The sequence below is a fragment of the Siphateles boraxobius genome, unplaced genomic scaffold (assembly GCF_051911475.1).
Source record: "Siphateles boraxobius isolate OS27281-9 unplaced genomic scaffold, OSU_SipBor_1 6, whole genome shotgun sequence".
Lineage (NCBI taxonomy): Eukaryota > Metazoa > Chordata > Actinopteri > Cypriniformes > Leuciscidae > Siphateles > Siphateles boraxobius.
Genome location: NW_027509186.1, coordinates 19207012 through 19228287, shown reverse-complemented (window position 1 = coordinate 19228287; position 21276 = coordinate 19207012). Strand labels below are relative to the sequence as shown.

Below are 21276 nucleotides of genomic sequence, written 5' to 3'. Positions count from 1 at the left end.
TCGATGTATGGTGTACCCTGGAATAGCCTACAACAGTATAGGCCCGATAGCACATGTCTTATGATGTTTAAAAAAAAAAAAGATGTTTGCAAATGTTACCTTCATGTTGCACTGCTCTGTTGAAGTGTCCCTTGAGATGTTTTTTGAACTTTGGACAACTTTTTGGGTTTGAAATATATGGGGGCACAAAATGGGCCCTGAAAATCACTGCAGCATTTATGACATATACAAAAAGTCCAAGGTTAAAGGCTAACGTTAGCTATCAAAATATTTTCGGGGGGAAGAGGGCGATTTGTAAACTATCTTTACAAATATTAAATGGACTATTCATATGTTGTATCGATGGGCTAAATTAGTTTTATTAAAAAATAAATCAAACGAATAGGCTACTACGATTCGCTAAATAAAATTGAAGATAGCCTACTCACGTTTTGGCTTAAGTTCTTCACATGTTTATCCGATACAATTTGATAGGAGGCGCTGTCTCGAAAAACGAGGGGTCTGAGAATGCGGGACTCTGGGTGCAGGGGGACTGTAGATGCAGGTCTCCGAGTCTGCAGCTTCATACTACTGCAAATGGTTAATATATCTGAGTCCCGCCTGCTTAACACACACCGCAAAACTGATTGGCTTTGTTTTTTCTTTCTAACTTGTGAGAGGCTCTTGTGCAAAGAAAGCGGCAATGCTCCCCAGAAGGACACCTGAATGCGGTAAGCAAGGGAGAAATCAACAGTTCTGTGCACAAAAATGCGGTGCAAATCAGTTTTTAATAGCCTACTGTATTAGCTACAATCGCGGGATAAGTGGCAAACAATCGTTAGTTTCGTGTGTCAGAGAGAGAGAGAGAGATTGTGTAGGCTATAATTGTGTGTTTGTGTAACCCTGCATTATATTGACAAAATGTCACCACAAAGATGGCAATATCCGAAATACTTGTCATTGTGGGGATTTTTTAGCAGCTTAAATGGGGGGACAGCTTAAAATGTAAAACTTCCGAAAGTTTTCTGTGATAGGTAGGGTTAGTGTGGCATATAATACAGTTTCTACAGTTTAAATCATTATGTCTTTAAAAGGTCGCCATAAAACATAAAAACACAACATTGCTTGGTCTTGTTGAAATGAGAGGACTGATGAAGTTGAAACACTTGTCATCCCAGTCTCATCAGCTGAAGCTGAAAGAAGTTTCAGTGCTCCTAGGGTAATGAACACATGGCTCTGAACAATGGCACAAGTGACACTTAAAGGGATAGTTCACCCAAAAATGAAAATTCTGTCAGTAATTACTCACCCCGTAAAGGCTGATTTATACTTCTGCGTCGGACATAAGCCGGAGCCTCTACGCCGTAGACTACGCATTGGTTTTAATTTATACTTCTGCGTCGTTGTCCGCGTTGACGCACGCAGAGGGTTTATGTGAAACCCGAGGGAGCGGTTTGAGCCGACCAATCAAAGAGCTTGCGTCCGCGTAGAATTGACGCGTTGTTACATTTTTGGAGAGGTGCACGTCAGGGTACGCCGAAGGGTACGCGCGCTACGCACAGCCTACGGCGTAGCTACGGCGTAAGTTCGACGCAGAAGTATAAATTGGGCTTAAGACTTTCGTTCATCTTCGGAACACAAATTAAAATATTTTTGATCAAATCTGAGAACATGGCTCACTCCATAGGCTGCTAGAAAATTGATATCTATGAAGGTATTTTTGGTGCAAAACTATGAAGGTAAAATTATGACATAAAGAATCGCATGCGCAGGGTAAGATTTGTGAAAGTGTAGCCTACATAAGATTGCAAGCGTAAAATAAATTTGCATGCGCAAGAGAAGATTTGTAAAGGTGTAAACCGCCCTTCAAGTGTAAGAAAAAAACATTTGCAGCATGTAACTGTTATTCGTAAGTGTAGGCTAAAGCCTGTTTTATGCTTCTGCGTCGAATCGACGACGTACCCCCGCAGACCCCTCTGCGTCGCCGCGAACCCCTCCGCCTTAGCTCGACGTGCACCTCCAAAAAATTGTAACTACGCGTTGAGGCGACGCAGACCACAAGGGCTGTGATTGGTCAGATGCACCGCGATGCAGCTCAACCTGACGCAGAACCATAAAACGGCCACGACGCCGGGAGTTGACGCAGAAGCATAATGAGGCCTTAATTCATGTATTTTGAAGCTGCAGCTTCATGCTAACGCAAAATAAATAAGATCTGTATTCTTCAGACCTTCATTTTTCCGCGCTTACACTTTTGGCACGGTTTTTGCGCACAAATGCGGCCAAAAGCACTGCAAACCTGTGAACAGCAATTTTCAAGCGAAAACAACAGAGGCAGGAACTGCAAAACAGATGAATTGCGTAAAATCAAACTTTGTGTAAAAAAACAAATAAACTGTTGCAAATATCTAAATGGCTTGTTGTGTGCATGGGGTAAAAAAGTTCCCGAAAAAACCCGATTTGTACAGTTGCGTCTTTCTTTTACCTGCGCTTCCAGTTTTGGCACGATTCTCTCACTCACTGAGTTTTGCAAGTGCAAAGAGGAGGGCGGGTCCACCTTCATCATGTAGCCAATCAAATGAGCTTCTCGCTGACACTCGATTTACTCTGATCTGATTGGTTCAATAAACACGCCAGTCACTAGAAAACTATCTTTATTTGGCTCAGAAATGTTCTCATTGACGAAATGGTAGTTTTAATGCACACATACATGTTAAATAAATAAATAAACAAAGGAACAAATAAATTAAAAAATAAATCATGATTGCTTAATAAGCTGTGCACCATTATGCATATCTGACATTCATATTGAATTTCGAGCTGGTGTTAATGTTATTGGATTGAAATTTTATACATTAGGCTATATAATCTGTTACACCACTGGGCTGATGTTAAACTTTACAATCATGTAATTGTATGTAATAATACCATTCTGATGCAGTGTTTTTCAAATTATGTCTCTGTTTGTGCTATTTAACACTCAATTATATATTTTGAAATATTGTCACGCACTGTAAATATTGATTCTGATTACTTCCGTGTGACTGATCAAGCTATTATATGTAGCTAGTATGAATAACAAAATCCTTTCTCTGTGTCCAGATTTGACTGTAATCAAAAATTGATACTAAATCAACATGAACTCAACTTTGACAAAAAGTAACTAATTATGTATGAATAAATACCCAGCAACCAGGGAATACACAGCATAGATAGGCCTATGTGTATAGGGCTATACAGGCATCTAGTGGTTACACGATGGAATTGCAGGTGATAAATGGTGCATAATTTAGAGATGCTCTTAAAATACGTTAAAGGGAAAAAAATATTATTATAACTCATTTTAGTAAAATAATAATAATAACAATTCTGGAATCCCCCCTGATCAGTAGACCGGTGAAATTATGCACGCAGTAGCAGGTACTACGCCTACATTCAGCAGCATCAAGATTACAAACTAATATGGCCTGATGAGCAGAATACATGCACTGAATACACAGATATTTTCTTTCTTAACACAACAGCTTGAAATTCAGTTTTGGCTCATATAGTCAGCCTAATGGTGCACAGCCTAATAAGCAATCATGATTTATTTATTTTTTCATTCATTCTGTCATTTATTTATTTATTTATTTAACATGTACATGTGTGCATTAAAAGTACCATTTCGGCAATGGGAACATTTCTCAGCCAAATAAAGATAAAGATGTGTTCTGGTGACTGCGTGTTTATTGAACCAATCAGATCAGAGTAAATTGAGTGTCAGCGAGAAGCTCATTTGATTGGCTACATGATGAAGGTGGACCCGCCCTCCTCTTCGCGCTTGCAAAACTCAGTGATTGAGAGAATCGTGCCAAAACTGGAAGCGCAGGTAAAAGAAAGACGCAACTGTACAAATCGGGTTATATCGGAAACTTTTTTTGCCCCATGCACTCAACATGACATTTATACATTTGCAACTGTTTATTTTTTTAAACAAAGTTTGATTTTACGCAATTCATCTGTTTTGCAGTTCTTGCTTCTGTTGTTTTCGCTTGTAAATTGCTGTTCACACACAGGCCTGCAATGCTTTTGGCCGCATTTGTGCGCAAAAACCGTGCCAAAAGTGTAAGCGCGGAAAAATGAAAGTCTGAAGAATAGCCTACAGATCTTCTTTTTTGCGTTAACATGAAGCTGCAGCTTCAAATACACTTACGTATAACAGTTAAATGCTGCAAATATGTTTTTCTTACACTTGAAGGGCGATTTACACCTTTACAAATCTTCTCTTGCACATGCAAATTTATTTTACGCTTGCAATCTTATGTTCTCTTTCACAAAACTTCCACAGCGCATGCGATTCTTTATGTCATCATTTTACCTTCATACACCCGCATCAAAAAATGTGAAGTCACGGAGAAATTTTGCTCATCCGCAAATCAATATGTGAATTCATCCAATGAGAGTTGCACACTTGTAGAATATTTTCTCACAAATATCTTCTTGTATATTTTTCTAGCACAAACACAAGTAAGCATACATAACTACAGCTGCTTGGATCTGCAGCGACGAATCTCAAACCTTGTTTTTCGCTTTCAAATGACAAGTTTCGCGCGCTCTCCCTTTTGCGCCATATCTCGTGAAATGTGGACTTGTGCATTAGCATCTGTAGAGGCAGTGGGCCTTCTGGAGCCTACATGAACATTCATGAGTTTCCCGGGCATGCGCGTGGAACTGCTCGCTCATTTTAGTTCACTCAGAGGTTCACTCCTCGTTTCTCAGCAGGTGTAATGGGTTATTTCAAAAAAGGTAAATATAGTTTCAGCGCGAACTTAAACTACAATTGTGTATCGTTTCGTTAAGTTCATAATGTTTTTATTAATTTGCACGTTTTGTGCATTCGTCAATGACTGAATGATTGCAGGCATTCACTTAATGTAGGCCTATAAAGTAGGCTACAGCAAACTTCAACTCGTCGTATAAATTGCACCTTGCAAAGCTTTAAAACTGTCTTTTACTAATTGTTATCATTTGTTGATTGCAATAAATTAAATAAACCCTCATAAATGTATCTGTGGGCTAATACTTTTTTGTACAAATATATCCTGGTGTGATTGATAATTCTTGTTCATTTAAATAAGCCAAATAATTTAAGACCACACACAAGCATGAATGTGTGGCCTTAGTTACTTAAGTACAATTTGGATTAAACAAAATTGAATGGACAAAAGTGGATACATTACATTTGGTACAACTAGGTTACTGTAAAGGAGGAAAAAAACACTTAACATTCTTTTACGGAATATAACAAGCATCCAATTTGATGTTCTAAAATAATTATATTTACAAATATAGGCTACATACTGGCAAAATAATGTAACACGCCTCACGCGAGCAGAGCTTATATGCTCCGACAATGGACACTGCACTAGTGATATAAAACACACACAGGTCTGTTAACTTAAGTTAACTTAATATTTTTAATAAGGTAGTCTAATATTTTTCTCAGTAACAAATTACTGACAAAGTAGGGTAGATTTAAATAAAGAAGCGGCGCGCCTCACGCATGCAGGGCTTGCGTATATTCTCCGAGAACGGACACTGCGCTAGTGATATAACACACACACACACACACACACACACACACACACACACACACACACACACACACACACACACACACAGGTCTTTTAACTTAATCAATATTTTTAATAAGGTAGTCTAATATTTTTCTCACTAACAAATTACTGACAAAGTAGGGTAGATTTAAATAAAGAAGCGGCGCGCCTCACGCATGCAGGGCATATATGCTCTGAGAACGGACACTGCGCTAGTGATATAAAACACACACACACACGTCTTTTAACTTAAGCAATATTTTTAATAAGGTAGTCTTATAATATTTTTCTCACTGACAAAGTAGGGTAGATTTAAATAAATAAAAACGACATTTAAATAAATAGAAACGAAATTTAAATAAATAAAAACGAAATTTAAATAAAGAAAAACGAAATTTAAATAAAGAAAAACGAAAAATAAACGTGACGTCCCAGTAAAATCTCAAAGTCTCCTATATTTAGCTGTAGATTAATTTAGATTGATAAGGGTAAAAAGGATAATACATTTTGTTTCTATTATTCTATGTTCCACAATGTCAAAGCAACGCAGCTTAACCCAAAATACAAGCTCATGCATGCACTTCTGTCTATACAAACTCCGCTGTTCTGCGCTCTAGCCAGAGAATACTCCCGTTGCAGGAACACTTTTAGTAGTCCAAGAAGAAGCAAATATATTTATTAAGTAGATATAACGAATTTATATGTTAAGTAGCCTATTATATTTCACCCGATTTTATAGTGTAAAACATATTCAAGCGCGAATGAGAACCGTTTCGAGGGGGATGCAGGTGTGCAAAAAAAAAAGAAAGAAAATAATATTCTAATGTCACATTTTCAAATCGAATACCAACACACGAACGAATATTCGGATATTCGGGTCCAGCCCTAAATTCTACAGTAAAAAAGGTAGAATATAAATACTGTTTTCTATTTACTCTATTATCTATTAACATCTCTATGTATAGCATATACAGACACTCCAAACAGACTTTTTACTCAATGGAAAAAATAAAGAAAAAATAGATTATGGTACAGTACATTGTTTGCCATTTATTTAAAACAGGTAACAGGTTTTAACAATACATTAACGGTATTTAAGGGAAAAAGGTCACAGAAAATACATTTTAAAATTCAATGAGAGGAACCATTAGTAAAAAACTGAAACCTTACAAAGAGGCAAAAAAACTAACAAACTAAAAACTAAAAACAGCCAACTAGGCCAGAGAGGAAGTCCCGGTCTGAGAGGAAAACATTGAGAACCAATGGATGAAAAATCCTCGATAGAGACAAAAAACTGCCAAAACATCCCAAACCTGCTTTTGAAAGATCTGCGGGGAAGTCCGGATCTGAGAGGACATCATCAAGAGAACCAATGGGTGAAAAAACGTAGGAAGAGGCAAAAAAAAAAAGCCAACACGTCCCACATCAGCTTTTGACACATCTGGTCTGAGAGGAAATCCAGGTCTGAGAGGAAAGAAAATCAAGAAAATCTTAGTGGTAAAATAAAGCATATAGCAAAAACTAGTGATCGAAAACTCTGCGAAAATTTTTAAAAGAGACATAAAATGATCATGTTAATGTAGGCCTACTTAACTGATCTTGTTTGACTAATTCTTTTGACACTTAAAAAACAACAACACAACGATCCTGACATTAATTCACAAGACCCCAGTGGATGAATCAATGTCTTCTGAAACAAAACGATAGACATGTGTAATAAAAATATTGATATTTTTAACTCATTTTTTTTGTGTAAGAAAAACAAAATTGAAGTATAAATCATTTCTTCCTACCTACTGTCATAAGAGTGTTCACCAGGACATGGTGACGTGACGTAAGTGAATTGTGAAGCTAATGGAAGTGTCGGTCCTCCTTGCTTCTGTTACTTCTCGAATAACAAATGCAGCACAAATGGCAGCCTACTTCATGCTTGTGCACAGAGTTTGCAAGTACATTGCGTGAAACTCACCAAAGATTAGGGCTGTGTACTGTCTCAGTAAAACATTTACATCAAGTGAATGATTCCTAGGAAAAAAATAAGAAAATAATTATTTCGAAATCTTTAGCTGTTGAGAACTGTCATAAAAACAAGGAACCACTACATTTTAATTACTATGATGGTAATGGATATTTCGAGTAGTTTCGTAATTATTCTCCATCTTATGCGCATGATATAATGCGAATAACATTAATGCATCTGTTACTGAATAACAAATTCATGTAAATCGAGTTAAGAGTTAGGCTACTACAAAAGAAAGCCAAACTGAATTCTAAATGGTAACTTGACATTAACCAAGCAAAGAATTCGAAGTAATCGGAGCTCAGAGCATTCATTAGCAGGAGAAATGCCTCAACCGTTGAGAGCTCTGTCTGCAAAACGCGATTCGCGCTCAGTAACTTAGCACAGTCAAATACCTTGTGAAAAAGGCGATTTTACACGCTGGGAGTAACATAATAGAATAACAGCAAAGAAATAAACTTACCTTGAACAGTGTCCTTCTTTAAGGGCCTAGAGGAGTGTTGGGAAACAATTTTGTTCTTTGCCTGCTTTCTGTTCAAAAATAGACCGCGTTGAAGATGCCCCGCCCCCACGTGCTATTTTTTTCGAGCCGCGCGAATCCCAACGCGACGCTTCAGGAGATAAGATGTACGTGGCAAAACTAAACATCTCGGTTACATATGGTAACCCTCGTTCCCTGAGGGAGGGAACGGAGACGTAGGTCATGACTGACCAATAGGAATCCCTACCAAAGCGCCACAGCTGCTGCACCCCATCCAGCGCCCCTGTGCAAGCCTCTACACCTTCTTGCCTGGAAGGACGATAGGAGGAGGCTTACACAGAGTGAGTCTGACACTGTTGTTCCGTGATAACTCATACAGTGAGATATTGGATAACACTGGGAAAGCGTGCCCTTTCTGTTTAGGAAGGAACGCTGCGGAAGCCACTTCTTCAAGGAGTTATGTGGAAACACATAATATGGACTAGCCCGAAGGCTGTACTGCATATGAAATAATGGGTGACTTAGCCCAGGGGAAAGACACAGGCTTCCGATAGGAGCAGCCGTGGAATATACACATATGGGATCCCCGTAGGGTCACACATATGGAACCCAGCCCAGATCCGGTTCTCAAGGATTCAGCGGAAAAGGGCCTGGCGCCGGACGCTCCGCCAAGTCCGGGCCGGGGGGGTTTAGAGGACTCGACAGGTTTTACTCTGGAGCAATAAGGGTGCACAGTAGGGTGCAGCAAGCCGACAGAGCCAGGCACCTCAGTGCTTCTACCCATCTAGGGTGAGAACACGGGAGGAGACTGGCTCTACACGTAGGCTATAGTATCTAGCGAACGTGTTAGGTGTCGCCCAGCCCGCAGCTCTACAGATATCTGTTAACGAGGAGCCACGTGCCAGCGCCCAGGAGGATGCAACGCCTCTCGTGGAGTGTGCATGCAACCTGAGCGGGCAGGGCACGCCTTGTGCTTGGTAAGCCAAGGCGATGGCATCCACTATCCAGTGGGCCATCCTCTGCTTGGAGACAGCCTTTCCCTTCTGCTGGCCTCCGTAACAGACAAAGAGCTGGTATGTCCATAATATAAAATCATTTTTGAGCCACAACATTGTCAACATACCATAGTTGGACTTGTACTGCGCTGCGCTGATTTCTAAAGACTGCTGCACAGTGGCGGCGACTAGCGTCTTGAGCTCAAACAACGCTAAGAGAGAGCTTACGAATGGTCCAGAACAACCTTACGAAAAGTGTGACTTACAGAAGATATACTTAGAGTACGAACGTGTCGGGAATCGTGCCATCACGTTAAGAGAGAGGTTAAGGAATAGGTTAAGAACTACTTAGCGATAAGAACATTTTGGGGAACCGGGCCCAAGACTGTTTTTTCCAGGAACAAACGGGTTTACACATAAATGCTGTACATTTACTGCAAGTAATTAGTTTATGGAACTTAGACTGTAAATTTGCAGGATTAAACTGTTTATTGAAATAACAGTATTTTACTGTTGGAAATTGGCTGTATTTTTACAGCAATTTTTAACCGTAGGGTACCAAGACTACATTTATCTAAAAAACAGTAATATTTAAGTATAATAATTGTTGTGTTATGTTTGTGGGAGAGAAAAAAAAGTCTACAAGTTTGCAACTCTTAAAACATTTCTCTCTGGGACTTCAAATTTACTGATACACATGTGTGGCTATTCTCTACAACTACAAATTTCACTGTCACAGGCGTTCAGTAGTTCCCTTTCAGTCGATAACGTCGGACGTAGTCGACGCGACTGAAATGAAATGGGATCACGCCAGGGAGCCTGTCTTCTTCGAGTACTATTGAACGAGCCAATGTAATTGGCGAGCGTGATTCGCATCACACACTCCGCCCCCGCGGCGCGGGTATAAATACGGAAGTGGATGCACGCACTAGTTGCCTTTCGCTTCGGAGCCGATCGTTTGATGTCTCTGAGAGTGCTGTTGTCTACAACGAGCGAGTGTGTCGGTGTTCTTCAGGAAGACTCTCCCAGGGCTGGTGTTCTACAGCGCGAGTGCAGCGGTGATCGCGAGCTTTGAGCTCTCAACTGCTGTTTTAACAGCAACAAATTTCTAAATGTTTGTGTGTGTTGATGGCTGGTTAGAGGGCGGAAAAGTGAGTGCTTCACTGTTTCAGTTCTCTGTTCAGTGTTGCCGCGGTCATTCCCCTGTGTGCTCCGGCACTGGTGACGGTCCTATTTTCTGAAAGAGCAACACGGGTGCGTTTGCGTCTTTTTCAAGATGTCATTCCGCCCGTGCGTTTCTGGGTGCGGTCGTTCCCTGTCTCTCTCTGATGGTCACAACTGTTGTGTCACGTGTTTGGCTTACAGCACGCTGAGACAGCTTTTGTGGACAGCTCATGTTTTCACTGTGGGAACATGACTGTCGCAGTGTTGAGGGCGAGACTCGCCTTCGTTCGTGGAGAGCGAGTCCCCATTACCATGCCCCACCCTCGGGTGCTGTGTGGGATGGGTGACCGGAGGATAGTGTTGGATGTCCCGCCCGGTAACCATTCCCTGTGGGCTCCTCACTCCTCCCTTCCACTGCAACCACTGGAGCCTCCTGTGTTGTCTGCTGGTCCATCTGTAATGGGTGGGCCAGCGGTTTCACTCGGGGCTCCCCTGGAGGACAGGACGCCGATTGCAGCATCGGAGGGTGAGCTGACTTCTAGAGATGATGACTCGGCTGCATTGTCTCCCTCCGGGAGTTCAATGTTGCCCGAGCCGGATCCAGAATTATCAGCTATGCTGAAACGGGCCGCCGAGGCTGCCGGGCTCGAGTGGAACCTCCACCGTGTCCCGTTCAGTCTCGGTTGGAATCTGGAGTTTGGTATCTTGGGGCGGGCCGCGCTGGTTCTCAGCTCGCCGCCCCAGTGCCTTTCTTTCCCGAAATGCATGGAGAGCTTGTCAGGTGGTGAACAGCATCTTTCTCTGCCAGAAACTGCCTGACTAGCTTTTCCCCCTCATTACCCTTGATGGAGGAACGGTGAAGGGTTGCGAGGTGTCCCTCCATTGGAGCGGTCTGTCGACACAGGTGCACCTGTGTCCGGCGGCCGCTGCCTTTTGGGGGGATCCTCGTCTCCCCCCTAAGGCCTGTGAGTTTCGTCTGCTCCGACGGGCAGAGCTTACAAAGCCTATGGGCAAGCCCCTTCCTCTTGCGTGCCATGGCGTTGCTGCAGGCTAGGGCACCCATGGCATGCACGAGGGTAATCCAGACCGTGCGCTCATAGGTGAGCACCGCACTGCATCCGACCTCACCCTCCGGGGTACGGGTGTCGTAGCGTGCGTGTTCGGTCTGGCGATGTCCACCTTGGTGGTCCAGTAGCGCCTTCGTTGGCTCAGCCTGGTTGGTATGGCGGATGCGGACAAGGTTCGGTTCCTGGTCTCCCCAATTTCCCAGGTTGGGCTGGTCGGCGACGCGGTGGAGAACTGCATCAAACAGTTCTCTGCCGCTCAAGCGCAGACGGAGGTCATCCGGCACATCCTGCCCCGGTGGCCAGCTGCTGCTTCCAACCGCCGCCGGTGGCAGCTCCTCCGCCTGCTCGTCGCCGTGGGCGTTCTCCGGCCGCTGCTCCTGCTGGCCCTCCGCAGCAGCCTCCACCCAGGCCTCAGCATGGAGCCGGCCGCAGTTCAGACGCCCAGCCCGCTCCAGGCGCTGCCAAGCCAGGTGGCAAGCGACAGCAAAAGCATTCCGGAGCGGGCCGCCCAGGAATGGATGAGATGCTCTTGGAGTGGCACGATCACTCCCTCCCCCCGGGTGAGGGCCGGGTGGAGCCTTTGTTTGTGTGTGTGTCTGTTCCGCCGCTGGCTCCCTAAAAAAAAAAAAAAAAAAAAAAGCGGAGCAAGCGGTACCCACACTTCAAAGAGAGAGCAATTTCATCTGTTCCTGGGTCCCAAGAGGGCCAGTCTGGCGGGTGTGACCCTGTATAGCCTTACACCCCTCAGCTCCCCCTTGGTCGCCAGCAGGCAGCTTGGTGCGTTCGAGGACCCGGTCATCCGCCTTCTCACGCGCCCCCTGCCGCTTGTGGAGACAGGTAAGTGTTGCACAGCACACTAACACCACTCTCTCCACTTTGCTGCCCCACCTCAGGCTCGGCTACCCCGCTCAAGTCAGTGATAGACATCACATTAGGTGTTGAGCAGACGTGCTCCTGAAAATTCAGTGATATTTATCACACCGAGTGTTGAGCAGTGCTCCTGACTTGTGCGTGCTTATCTTATCCTGCTGGCGAAGGATTTGATATAGCCGCTCCTCCAGCCGGTACGAAGGCCAGTGTAAACTCGTTCTTCGTGCTACTAGGGGGTGGGTCGTGACCATCTTGGCCCAAGATTGGTCTGCAGCTTTGACCTGAAAGACAGGTGCTTCAGATCTCTACCTCCCGCACCGCAGGCCATCCTGTGTGTTGCGTCTAAGGGTGGAGTATCAGTACAGTGTCCTTCCCCTCGAGTGCTCCAGAGCCCGTTGGGTCTTCAGGTCAACTGGAAGAGAGTAATCTCGCCCACGGGCTGAGTATCTCTTTTCTAGTTTTGGAGAGGTACTCGGTCCAACATGTCTCTCCAATGAGAATGTGTTCAGCTGGTGTTGAAGTGAGAAAGGGTCCCACTGAAAGAACTTTCAGAGGCTCCTGGGGTATATGGTAGTCGCAGCCTTTGGCTCCCTCCATATGTGACCGCTTCAGCGCTAGCTTCACGATCGAGTCCCGAGGTGACCGTGGCAGAGCAGCTCACCCTGTGTGACTATAGTTCATCCCGGTCTGCTGCCAAACCCTCTTCAACAGAGGGGCCATGTACAAAGGGCGTGTTTTAACGGGGGCCTGGGCGACCCCCGACTACACGGGCATTCGTGCCTCGAGTTGTTAGACATTGCGACCGTTGCGCAAGCTTCCCCTGCATGTCACAAACTCACCCGTCACCTCCTCCTTGGAGTCAGACGCTTCTGAGGGCGCCTTGTTCCACTCCTCCCGCTTACTCAATCGTGCCGCCATTGAGCCTCACGACAGTTATAGCCAGGGCAAGTGGAGACTCCATCCCCTGGGTCCGGCTGGGTCATGACCATTCCGGGGCCGCTCAGTTGCCCCCCCGGTTTTATTTTTCCGCCAGTGTTTGGGTAAACCGAGCGGACTACCCTTGGACAAACACTGGGACTCAGCTGCCCCAGGGGCCCGCAGAAATGCGTTTAACCCCAGTGAGCCTTCTAAAAGTGACTGCGACTCATGGTCGCCTTGCGCCTGCAAGTCAGTGAAATCATCACTCTTCATGTTGAGCAGAATTGCTCCTGAAACTCAGTGAAGTTCATCGCACTCAGGTGTTGAGCAGCAATGCTCCTGTAGCTCAGTGAGTCCATCACAGGTAGCTCAGTGAATTCATCACACGCAGTGCTGAGCAGAAATGCTCCTGGTGCTCAGTGAAGTTCCTCGCACTCAAGTGTTGAGCAGAAATGCTCCTGAAGCTCAGTGAGTTTATCACACTCAGGTGTTGAGCAGTAATGCTCCTGAAGCTCAGTGAACTTGTCACACTCAAGTGCTGAGCAGAAATGCTCCTGTCGTTCAGTGAAATTCTTCGCACTCAAGTGTTGAGCAGAAATGCTCCTGAAACTCAGTGAGTTTATCACACTCAGGTGTTGAGCAGGAATGCTCCTGAAGTTCAGTGAACTTGTCACACTCAAGTGCTGAGCAGAAATGCTCCTGTCGCTCAGTGAGGTTCTTCGTACTCAAGTGTTGAGCAGAAATGCTCCTGAAGCTCGGTGAGTTTATCACACTCAGGTGTTGAGCAGGAATGCTCCTGAAGCTCAGTGAACTTGTCACACCCAAGTGCTGAGCAGAAAATGCTCCTGAAGCCCAGTGATCTTCACATGTTGTGTTGAGCAATGCTCCTGTCTTTTGCGCCCGTCACTTGCACCTACGTGCCATGTCAGGAGAGGAACAGGTCTTCATAGTTGCCCCTTATTGGCCCAACTAGACCTGGTTCCCTTCAACAGCCTTCCTGACTTCCCCTGGAAACTCTTTCGGGGACGGGGCACGATGGCACACGCGTTCTTCCCCCGGAGATTCCGGGCGGTCTTACATCTGAACGCGGAGGTTCAGGTGGCTATCACAAGAACATGTGATAGTTACCATCACTTCTGCGAGCACCCCCTAGAATTGGGTAGCGTGCTTACGCCTTTAGAAGTGGAACCTAGTCGTTGAGTGCGTCTTCTCTCCTGAGGAGATCCTGAAAGCTTTCGATCACTTCAGTGCTCTCTTTCCTGCAAAATGGGTTGCAGTAGGCTGTTTTCCTAAATCACCCTCAAAATGATGTTGCCTCGGTGTTTAAACGACGCTCATCGTGTTGCAGAAGTATGCAGAAGCACGTTCTGGTCGTCAGGTTCCTGAGGAGCAAGGTCTTGTAAATCCTTGTGTCCCTCTTTATCCTCTTGGGCCTTGTCCCTGGTGCGACTGCACTGCAGAGACCGCCCCTGAGCCACTGCAGGTAGTGAGTTAAAAATTCTGTTATATCAGTTCTCCTGCTCGCGTGGTCTCTACTAGAGGGTAGGGACTTGCTCGCTTTCGGTCAACGTATTGTGCCTGGAGTCTGGGCCGGCTAACTCTCACAAGCTGAGACCCCGGCTCGGATTGTGCCCAAGGTTCCTACCTCTCCCGTAATAGGAGCAGGTGGTGAGCCTGCAAGCGCTGCCCTGGAGGAGGCAGATCCAGCCCTGGCTTCTCTGTCCGTTCGCTTGGACGTGTACAGAATGCAAGTCATAGACCTCAGACCAGCTCTTCAAATATCTGTTGGAATTCAGCAGAGAGGGAAGGCTGTTTCCATGCAAAGTTGCACTTAGTGCTTGCCTTCATTTCGGCAAAGATCCGAGATGCAACATGTCCACTTAGGTGTTGAGCTCCTCTATGATGAGTGTAAAGTGCTCCGCCTGGGCGTTGACGATATACTTTGCTAAACAGATTCTAGAGTTGGGGGCTGGACGACACCTGGTTGAACCGCCGCTTCCCGTGGGCTCCCTTCTCATGAAGCCAGTTTCACCGTGAGCCCGGTTCAAGTGTCGGCTTGCTGCGCCATTCCCCTCCTATGGACTGGATACGTGCGCCTTTCTACTCCAGTTGAGTTCCCTTAAAATTGAACCCTGTTGAGTTCCTCCACACCCCTCCGACGTCGGACGTGCGGAACGTCTGGTGTTAGGCCTACCACTCGTAAGCGGTGTGGAACCTGTGTTAGGCTGGGTCCATATGTTGCGGTCCCTTCGGTGACCCCATATGTGTATTCTTCCACGATACGGCTCCCTGCGGTGAGCCCGTGTCTTCCCTCGGCAGAGTCTCTCTGCCGTCACTGTCCGGTGTGTCTCCCCCCGTCTTGGGCTGGAGCCACCCCAGTGACATTCCATATGTTAGACTGCCCGGTTTCCGCCCAGTTCAAATGTGTATTCTCCACATTACCTCCCTCTGGGTTGGATGTGGCTTCCGCAGCGTCCCTTCCTTCCAACGTACGGGGAACGCTTTCCCAGTGGTCCTGTAGGAACAGCAGTGACTTCCCTGGCCTAAGCCCTGTCCTTCCCCGCCTTAAGTTTGCGGGGGCATCAGGAGGCTTTGGTTTAGGCACTGGAAGGTGGCAGCGTTAGTGGCGTGTTCAATGGTTGATCCCATTTCAGTCGCGTCGACTACGTCCGACGTTATCGACTGAAAGGGAACGTCCTGGTTGCGTATGCAACCCACCGTTCCCTGAAGGAGGGAACGGAGGACGTAGTCCCCTTGCCACTACCGCTGGACCACCGCTGACCCCGGGTTACTCTCGGCTCCTCAGCGAAAAGCAACTAGTGCGTGCATCCACTTCCGTATTTATACCCGCGCCGCGGGGGCGGAGTGTGTGATGCGAATCACGCACGCCAATTACATTGGCTCGTTCAATAGTACTCGAAGAAGACAGGCTCCCTGGCGTGATCCCATTTCATTTCAGTCGCGTCGACTACGTCCTCCGTTCCCTCCTTCAGGGAACGGTGGGTTGCATACGCAACCAGGACGTTTTGCACCAAAAATACCTTCCTATTTGCCAGCCCAGAAATGTTAGTAAAGACATAGTTAGAATAGTCCAAGTGGCTCAACCTTAAGTTTATCAAGTTAAGTTTTCTCTGTTGTTATGTTTGCCTGTAAAGCGCTTTGAGAAAGCAACTTTTAAAGGCACTATATAAAATAAATTTATTATTATTATTAATTTGTGTTCCGAAGGTAAACGAAAGTCTTACGGGTTGAGTAATTACTGACAGAATTTTCATTTTTGGGTGAACTAACCCTTTAACAGTACTGCTGTGTGTCATGTCCAACATATATGGAAGCGTATGAGTAGCAATATTCAATTTGAAGTGTAATATGCAAAATGACAGTGCAATATGTAAAATGGCAATGCATTTCTGTATTTGTATATTTCTCCATTACATTTGTGCAACGTTGGTGCAAGATGAAAATGAAAAATCAATTATAAAATTTACATTTGCTATTTCATACACATATTTTAACGCTTTATAAGTTGCAAAATTAAAATGTATTACAGAAATGATTAGATATTTTAAAGGGTAACTAAACCCTGAAACAACTTTTAATGATCTATAAGAGTGGGGCTTTATTAACGCTGTTCATTGATTCGAGTAAATTTTTTTGACATTTGGGTATAAAGTATTTAAATTCTACAATATATGGTGTAAAAACGTCTGAGTGCTGGCCTTGTTGTGGTTTTCAATCTTTCTGAAAAATAACTTCGCAGAGATCTTTGATGCCAGAAATAATTAGACTTTATTTTCAAACGCCATTCCGTTCCATAGAACGACGCTCTAACGCTCTGGCCCTGCGGCCCACTGGCCCTCTGGCCTTCCAGTGCGCTCCCGAGTATATTTTGGTTCAGAGTTAAATACATACATTTTCTTCCAAAGAAGGTAACACACCCTATAGATAGTTTTGGGTAAAGGTCTTTTACCATGTGACTTCTCAGAATAGAATTTTCTGCAGCAAACAACATTCCATTCAAGGTCTTTCACATACACAGAGGAAATCCAAAGTCACAGACAGAAGAAATAATTGTGTCCAAATATATAGCAAAATTACTTGTTTTCTAAATAATAAAATCTTCAACATTCCCTCCTCTGAGGCTTATCTTAGCCTCACTTTCACTAGCTTTTCCCAGAGTGTAGTTTCAAAATCCAGCTCCCTCAGTTACGCTACCTGGTGACTCAACTGAGTCACTCATTCTCCTTTCCAATTACTGGATTAAGCCACCACACTCTGGCGGAGCACTCGAGCCAAACATCTTCTTCCATACATTTTTATTTCTTTTAGTTGTTCTTTCTTTTTTGTTTAATGGAAAAAGTAAAAGACTCGAGTTCTCCCTAATCAGACAAACTTAAACATTGTTATAAGTGTGTGTATACATTTGTTCTTGCATTGCATGTTATTGTCACAGTTATGTAGAGTATATCAAACATAAAAGTCTCTTATATTATTGAAAGTTTTCTTGCGGTGTAGATATCCTCTAGGGTCTGGCTCATCAATCATCTTCTTGTCCTCAAATCCTCATTTACTGGAATCAACATCCAGGGTTTGTAAATATCAATTTGGTTGCCCTCTCAAATTAGTTTTCATTATCTATTTTCCGCATTTCCATTCGTTTAACCGTGGTTTTCCAACTAGTGATCTTAATATACAAAGTACACAACAGAATAATAACCCACTTTCAATATCCCTAATTGAGCAAACCTTAATTTTCAAAACTTTTCATTAAGTTTTCCTTAACTTCTGCTCTTAAGTTTTTCTTGACTCAATCGTAATCGCTAATTTTCCTCCCTGCACAATATTATTTAGTAAAAGTGCAATACTGATCACCAAACATAAGTCAGTTTACTTTTTTCACATAATTGTTTTTCTCCTAATGCAGACAAAGCATTATAATAAATATCTGCTTATTATAGTAGTCTAATTGATTTATTATGCATTTTTGTTCTACTTGATCCATATGACTATTAATTCAAAATATGGCTGGGTAAACATAACTTTTATCACTTCTTATGAGAGAATATCATTTCTTAAATTCGAAGAATCCATCTTTTAGTCAGTCAATTTTAGTGAACAGAACACTTTAGACCTATCTAATAAATTGCAATACATTTCGCTTACTGTCTATTTTATTACCAAATTTAAACAATAAATACCATTTTGACCTTTTTAATCTTGCATATTGCTTCCTATTCTCATTGTAGCTCCTCAATTCAAGACTAAACTGAATAAATTTTCTTACTAATTTCTAAATAAGCTATCATGAATAAACTAATTATGTCTCATGTAATCACTCTAACTAAGAAAGCTTCAGAGCAATGTTACATTTATCTCATAAAAGTCATTCAATAAACTCATTAGACAATTAGACAAATAACTCTAGCAAATAACTTTTTGCACTATCTTACATATTCCTTATATGTACATTTCTTTTTCAGTATATCTAACAATCTAAAAGTTTTTCTATCAACCTTTTAAACCATTAGCATTATAACTTAATTATTATTAAAACTTCCTTTTGTTCGTATGCAACTTATTTTTAATCTTCAATACTTCTGTTTAGTTGACATATAATCTGACGTTATTTTTGATAGTTTTTCAATCTAAGGTTTACTTCTCTGTTAGAAATTTAATTTCTGTTCCTGCCCCTCCTCTGTTGATTTCATTGCTTTTACCCATCTATATCATGTCCACATGGTATACTGATATATGGCCTATTTTTGTCGCTGTTCTTTTCTTAACTTTGTTTTTGCCACAAATTTCACAAAACTTTGCAAAAATGCTTTTTAATTTAAAATGCCTTTAATTTTATCTTCATTTTAATTTTTAATTTCCTTACCTTACTCCCCCCTTTGCGCACTGGTTTAAAACCATTGCGCATCTGGACTGAGAATATTCAAAAGTATTCATTGGTTCAACAATCTGTCCTTCATGTGAATGCCAAATATCTAATTTTGACCCCTCTCTGGTGCCATTTAGATTGTTCACAAGGGCCTGTTAGTTATTGGATTTCAATAAGTTCTTGTAAGTCTATAAACTTTCTATACTTTCTATCAAGCACTACTTGATATCATTTTAACTAATCAATTGCATTTTGAATCAAATTGTATGCTTATCAATTAAAATTAAAATTTAATATTTGTTAATACTTGCTTTAATTTCAACTGTAGTCTTAAATTAATTAAGTATACCCTTGTATTGACAAATTGCATCTGAGTACCATTAATATTTATTTAAAAGTTCTTTTTAGTTCAAATTTTTTCCTTCATGAATTGTCTTAATTCCCACTATGCTATATCAATTTCTTAAAAACAATTGTTAACATTATTTTAGTTTCTTTTCTTTTTTTCATTATCATTGTTTTCTATGTTGCTTTAATATATTTTTCTCTTCAATCATTTTTGTTATTGTGGGGTTATTATTAAGTTGCTACTGAATCTATTCAAGGACTGAACATTCAATCATAGGAAAGTTGGTTGATGTTGACTATGGTTTGAGCTTGTACTCTTCTGTGTTGATTCTCTTCTTTGCACAGTTCCTCTCATTACTGTGTTTCTGGTCAAGTTTGTCTTCTTTTTCCATTCATGATTTGATCATTCTGTTAGCCATCTTGTCATCTTTACATCTTTCACCAGGGTGACTCTTGAGTCGTTCATTCTAATGGACTCTTTCTCTCATTGTCAGCATGTCCTTGATCCCTCAGTTCAGTTGTGGGGGGTTGCTGAAGTCAGTTGGTGTATTTTAAGTTGAGAGACATGAACTCAAATGTCACTCTGTTAATCACTTCCTCTGAAATTACAAAGCATAGTTACTGGTTCTTTTTGTTAGACTTGTTCCAGAATCCTTCCTGGAATTGAGCTGCTGCTATCTGTAAATTAAAGCTTAATTATTTTTGTTAGTGAAAACAACATGTGATTTCAATCATCTGCTCATCTGTCCCATTGTCCTTCTCGATGTTACCTGTAGAAAGGTCATGTGGGCTGAGTGGTGTCCTTTCTGCTTTCATTAACAGCAGGACTTTAATCATATATTCTCATTGTTTTTCATACAGTTTGACTTTTCATCATTATTTGCAACTTTTTGCATTTTTCTCACAATAAATTTCCATGTACTCTTATAATTAGTCAATTCAACTCAGTTATCTCTTTGTCTTGAGTTCCACTATCAACCCACTATTTATTAGGCATCTTGGACAATACTCAACCCTCTTTGTTACAATACAAAAGTTACAAGACAATATTTCATATTCTTTTGACAAAGATCAGCTCCATCCTGATATGCTGAAAAGAAAGGCAGACGTGTTATGCTGCAAAGAAAGTCAGATATGTTATGCGCTGCGCAAATGTGGCACTGTTTTTTCTCTTTTTATTTTTCTCTTTTCATTCTTTGTTTTTTCATATTGTAACTTCAGTTCCCTTTCAGTCGATAACGTCGGACGTAGTCGACGTCGACTGAATTGGAATCTCGCTAGAGAGCCTGTCTTCTTCGAGTACTATTGAACGAGCCAATGTAATTGGCGTGCGTGATTCGCATCACACACTCCGCCCCGGCGGCGCGGGTATAAATACGGAAGTGGATGCACGCACTAGTTGCCTTTCGCTTCGGAGCCGATCGTTTGATGTCTCTGAGAGTGCTGTTGTCTACAACGAGCGAGTGTGTCGGTGTTCTTCAGGAAGACTCTCCCAGTGCTGGTGTTCTACAGCGCGAGTGCAGCGGTGATCGCGAGCTTTGAGCTCTCAACTGCTGTTTTAACAGCAACAAATTTCTAAATGTTTGTGTGTGTTGATGGCTGGTTAGAGGGCGGAAAAGTGAGTGCTTCACTGTTTCAGTTCTCTGTTCAGTGTTGCCGCGGTCATTCCCCTGTGTGCTCCGGCACTGGTGACGGTCCTATTTTCTGAAAGAGCAACACAGGTGCGTTTGCGTCTTTTTCAAGATGTCATTCCGCCCGTGCGTTTCTGGGTGCGGTCGTTCCCTGTCTCTCTCTGATGGTCACAACTGTTGTGTCACGTGTTTGGGCTTACAGCACGCTGAGACAGCTTTTGTGGACAGCTCGTGTTTTCACTGTGGGAACATGACTGTCGCAGTGTTGAGGGCGAGACTCGCCTTCGTTCGTGGAGAGCGAGTCCCCATTACCATGCCCCAC

General features: G+C 43.0%; 1 protein-coding gene across 1 annotated transcript in view; it reads left to right on the top strand.

Annotated features, from left to right (window-relative positions):
• The first annotated feature begins 623 nt into the window (after positions 1-623).
• The window catches only part of LOC143716018 (NXPE family member 3-like), a 45051-nt gene continuing 24398 nt past the window's right edge, over positions 624-21276 (top strand). The window contains exon 1 of the mRNA XM_077208081.1: positions 624-710. Within this exon, the coding sequence (XP_077064196.1) occupies positions 683-710 (28 nt within the window). The 5' untranslated portion in view covers positions 624-682. The remainder of the gene's footprint in view (positions 711-21276) is intronic.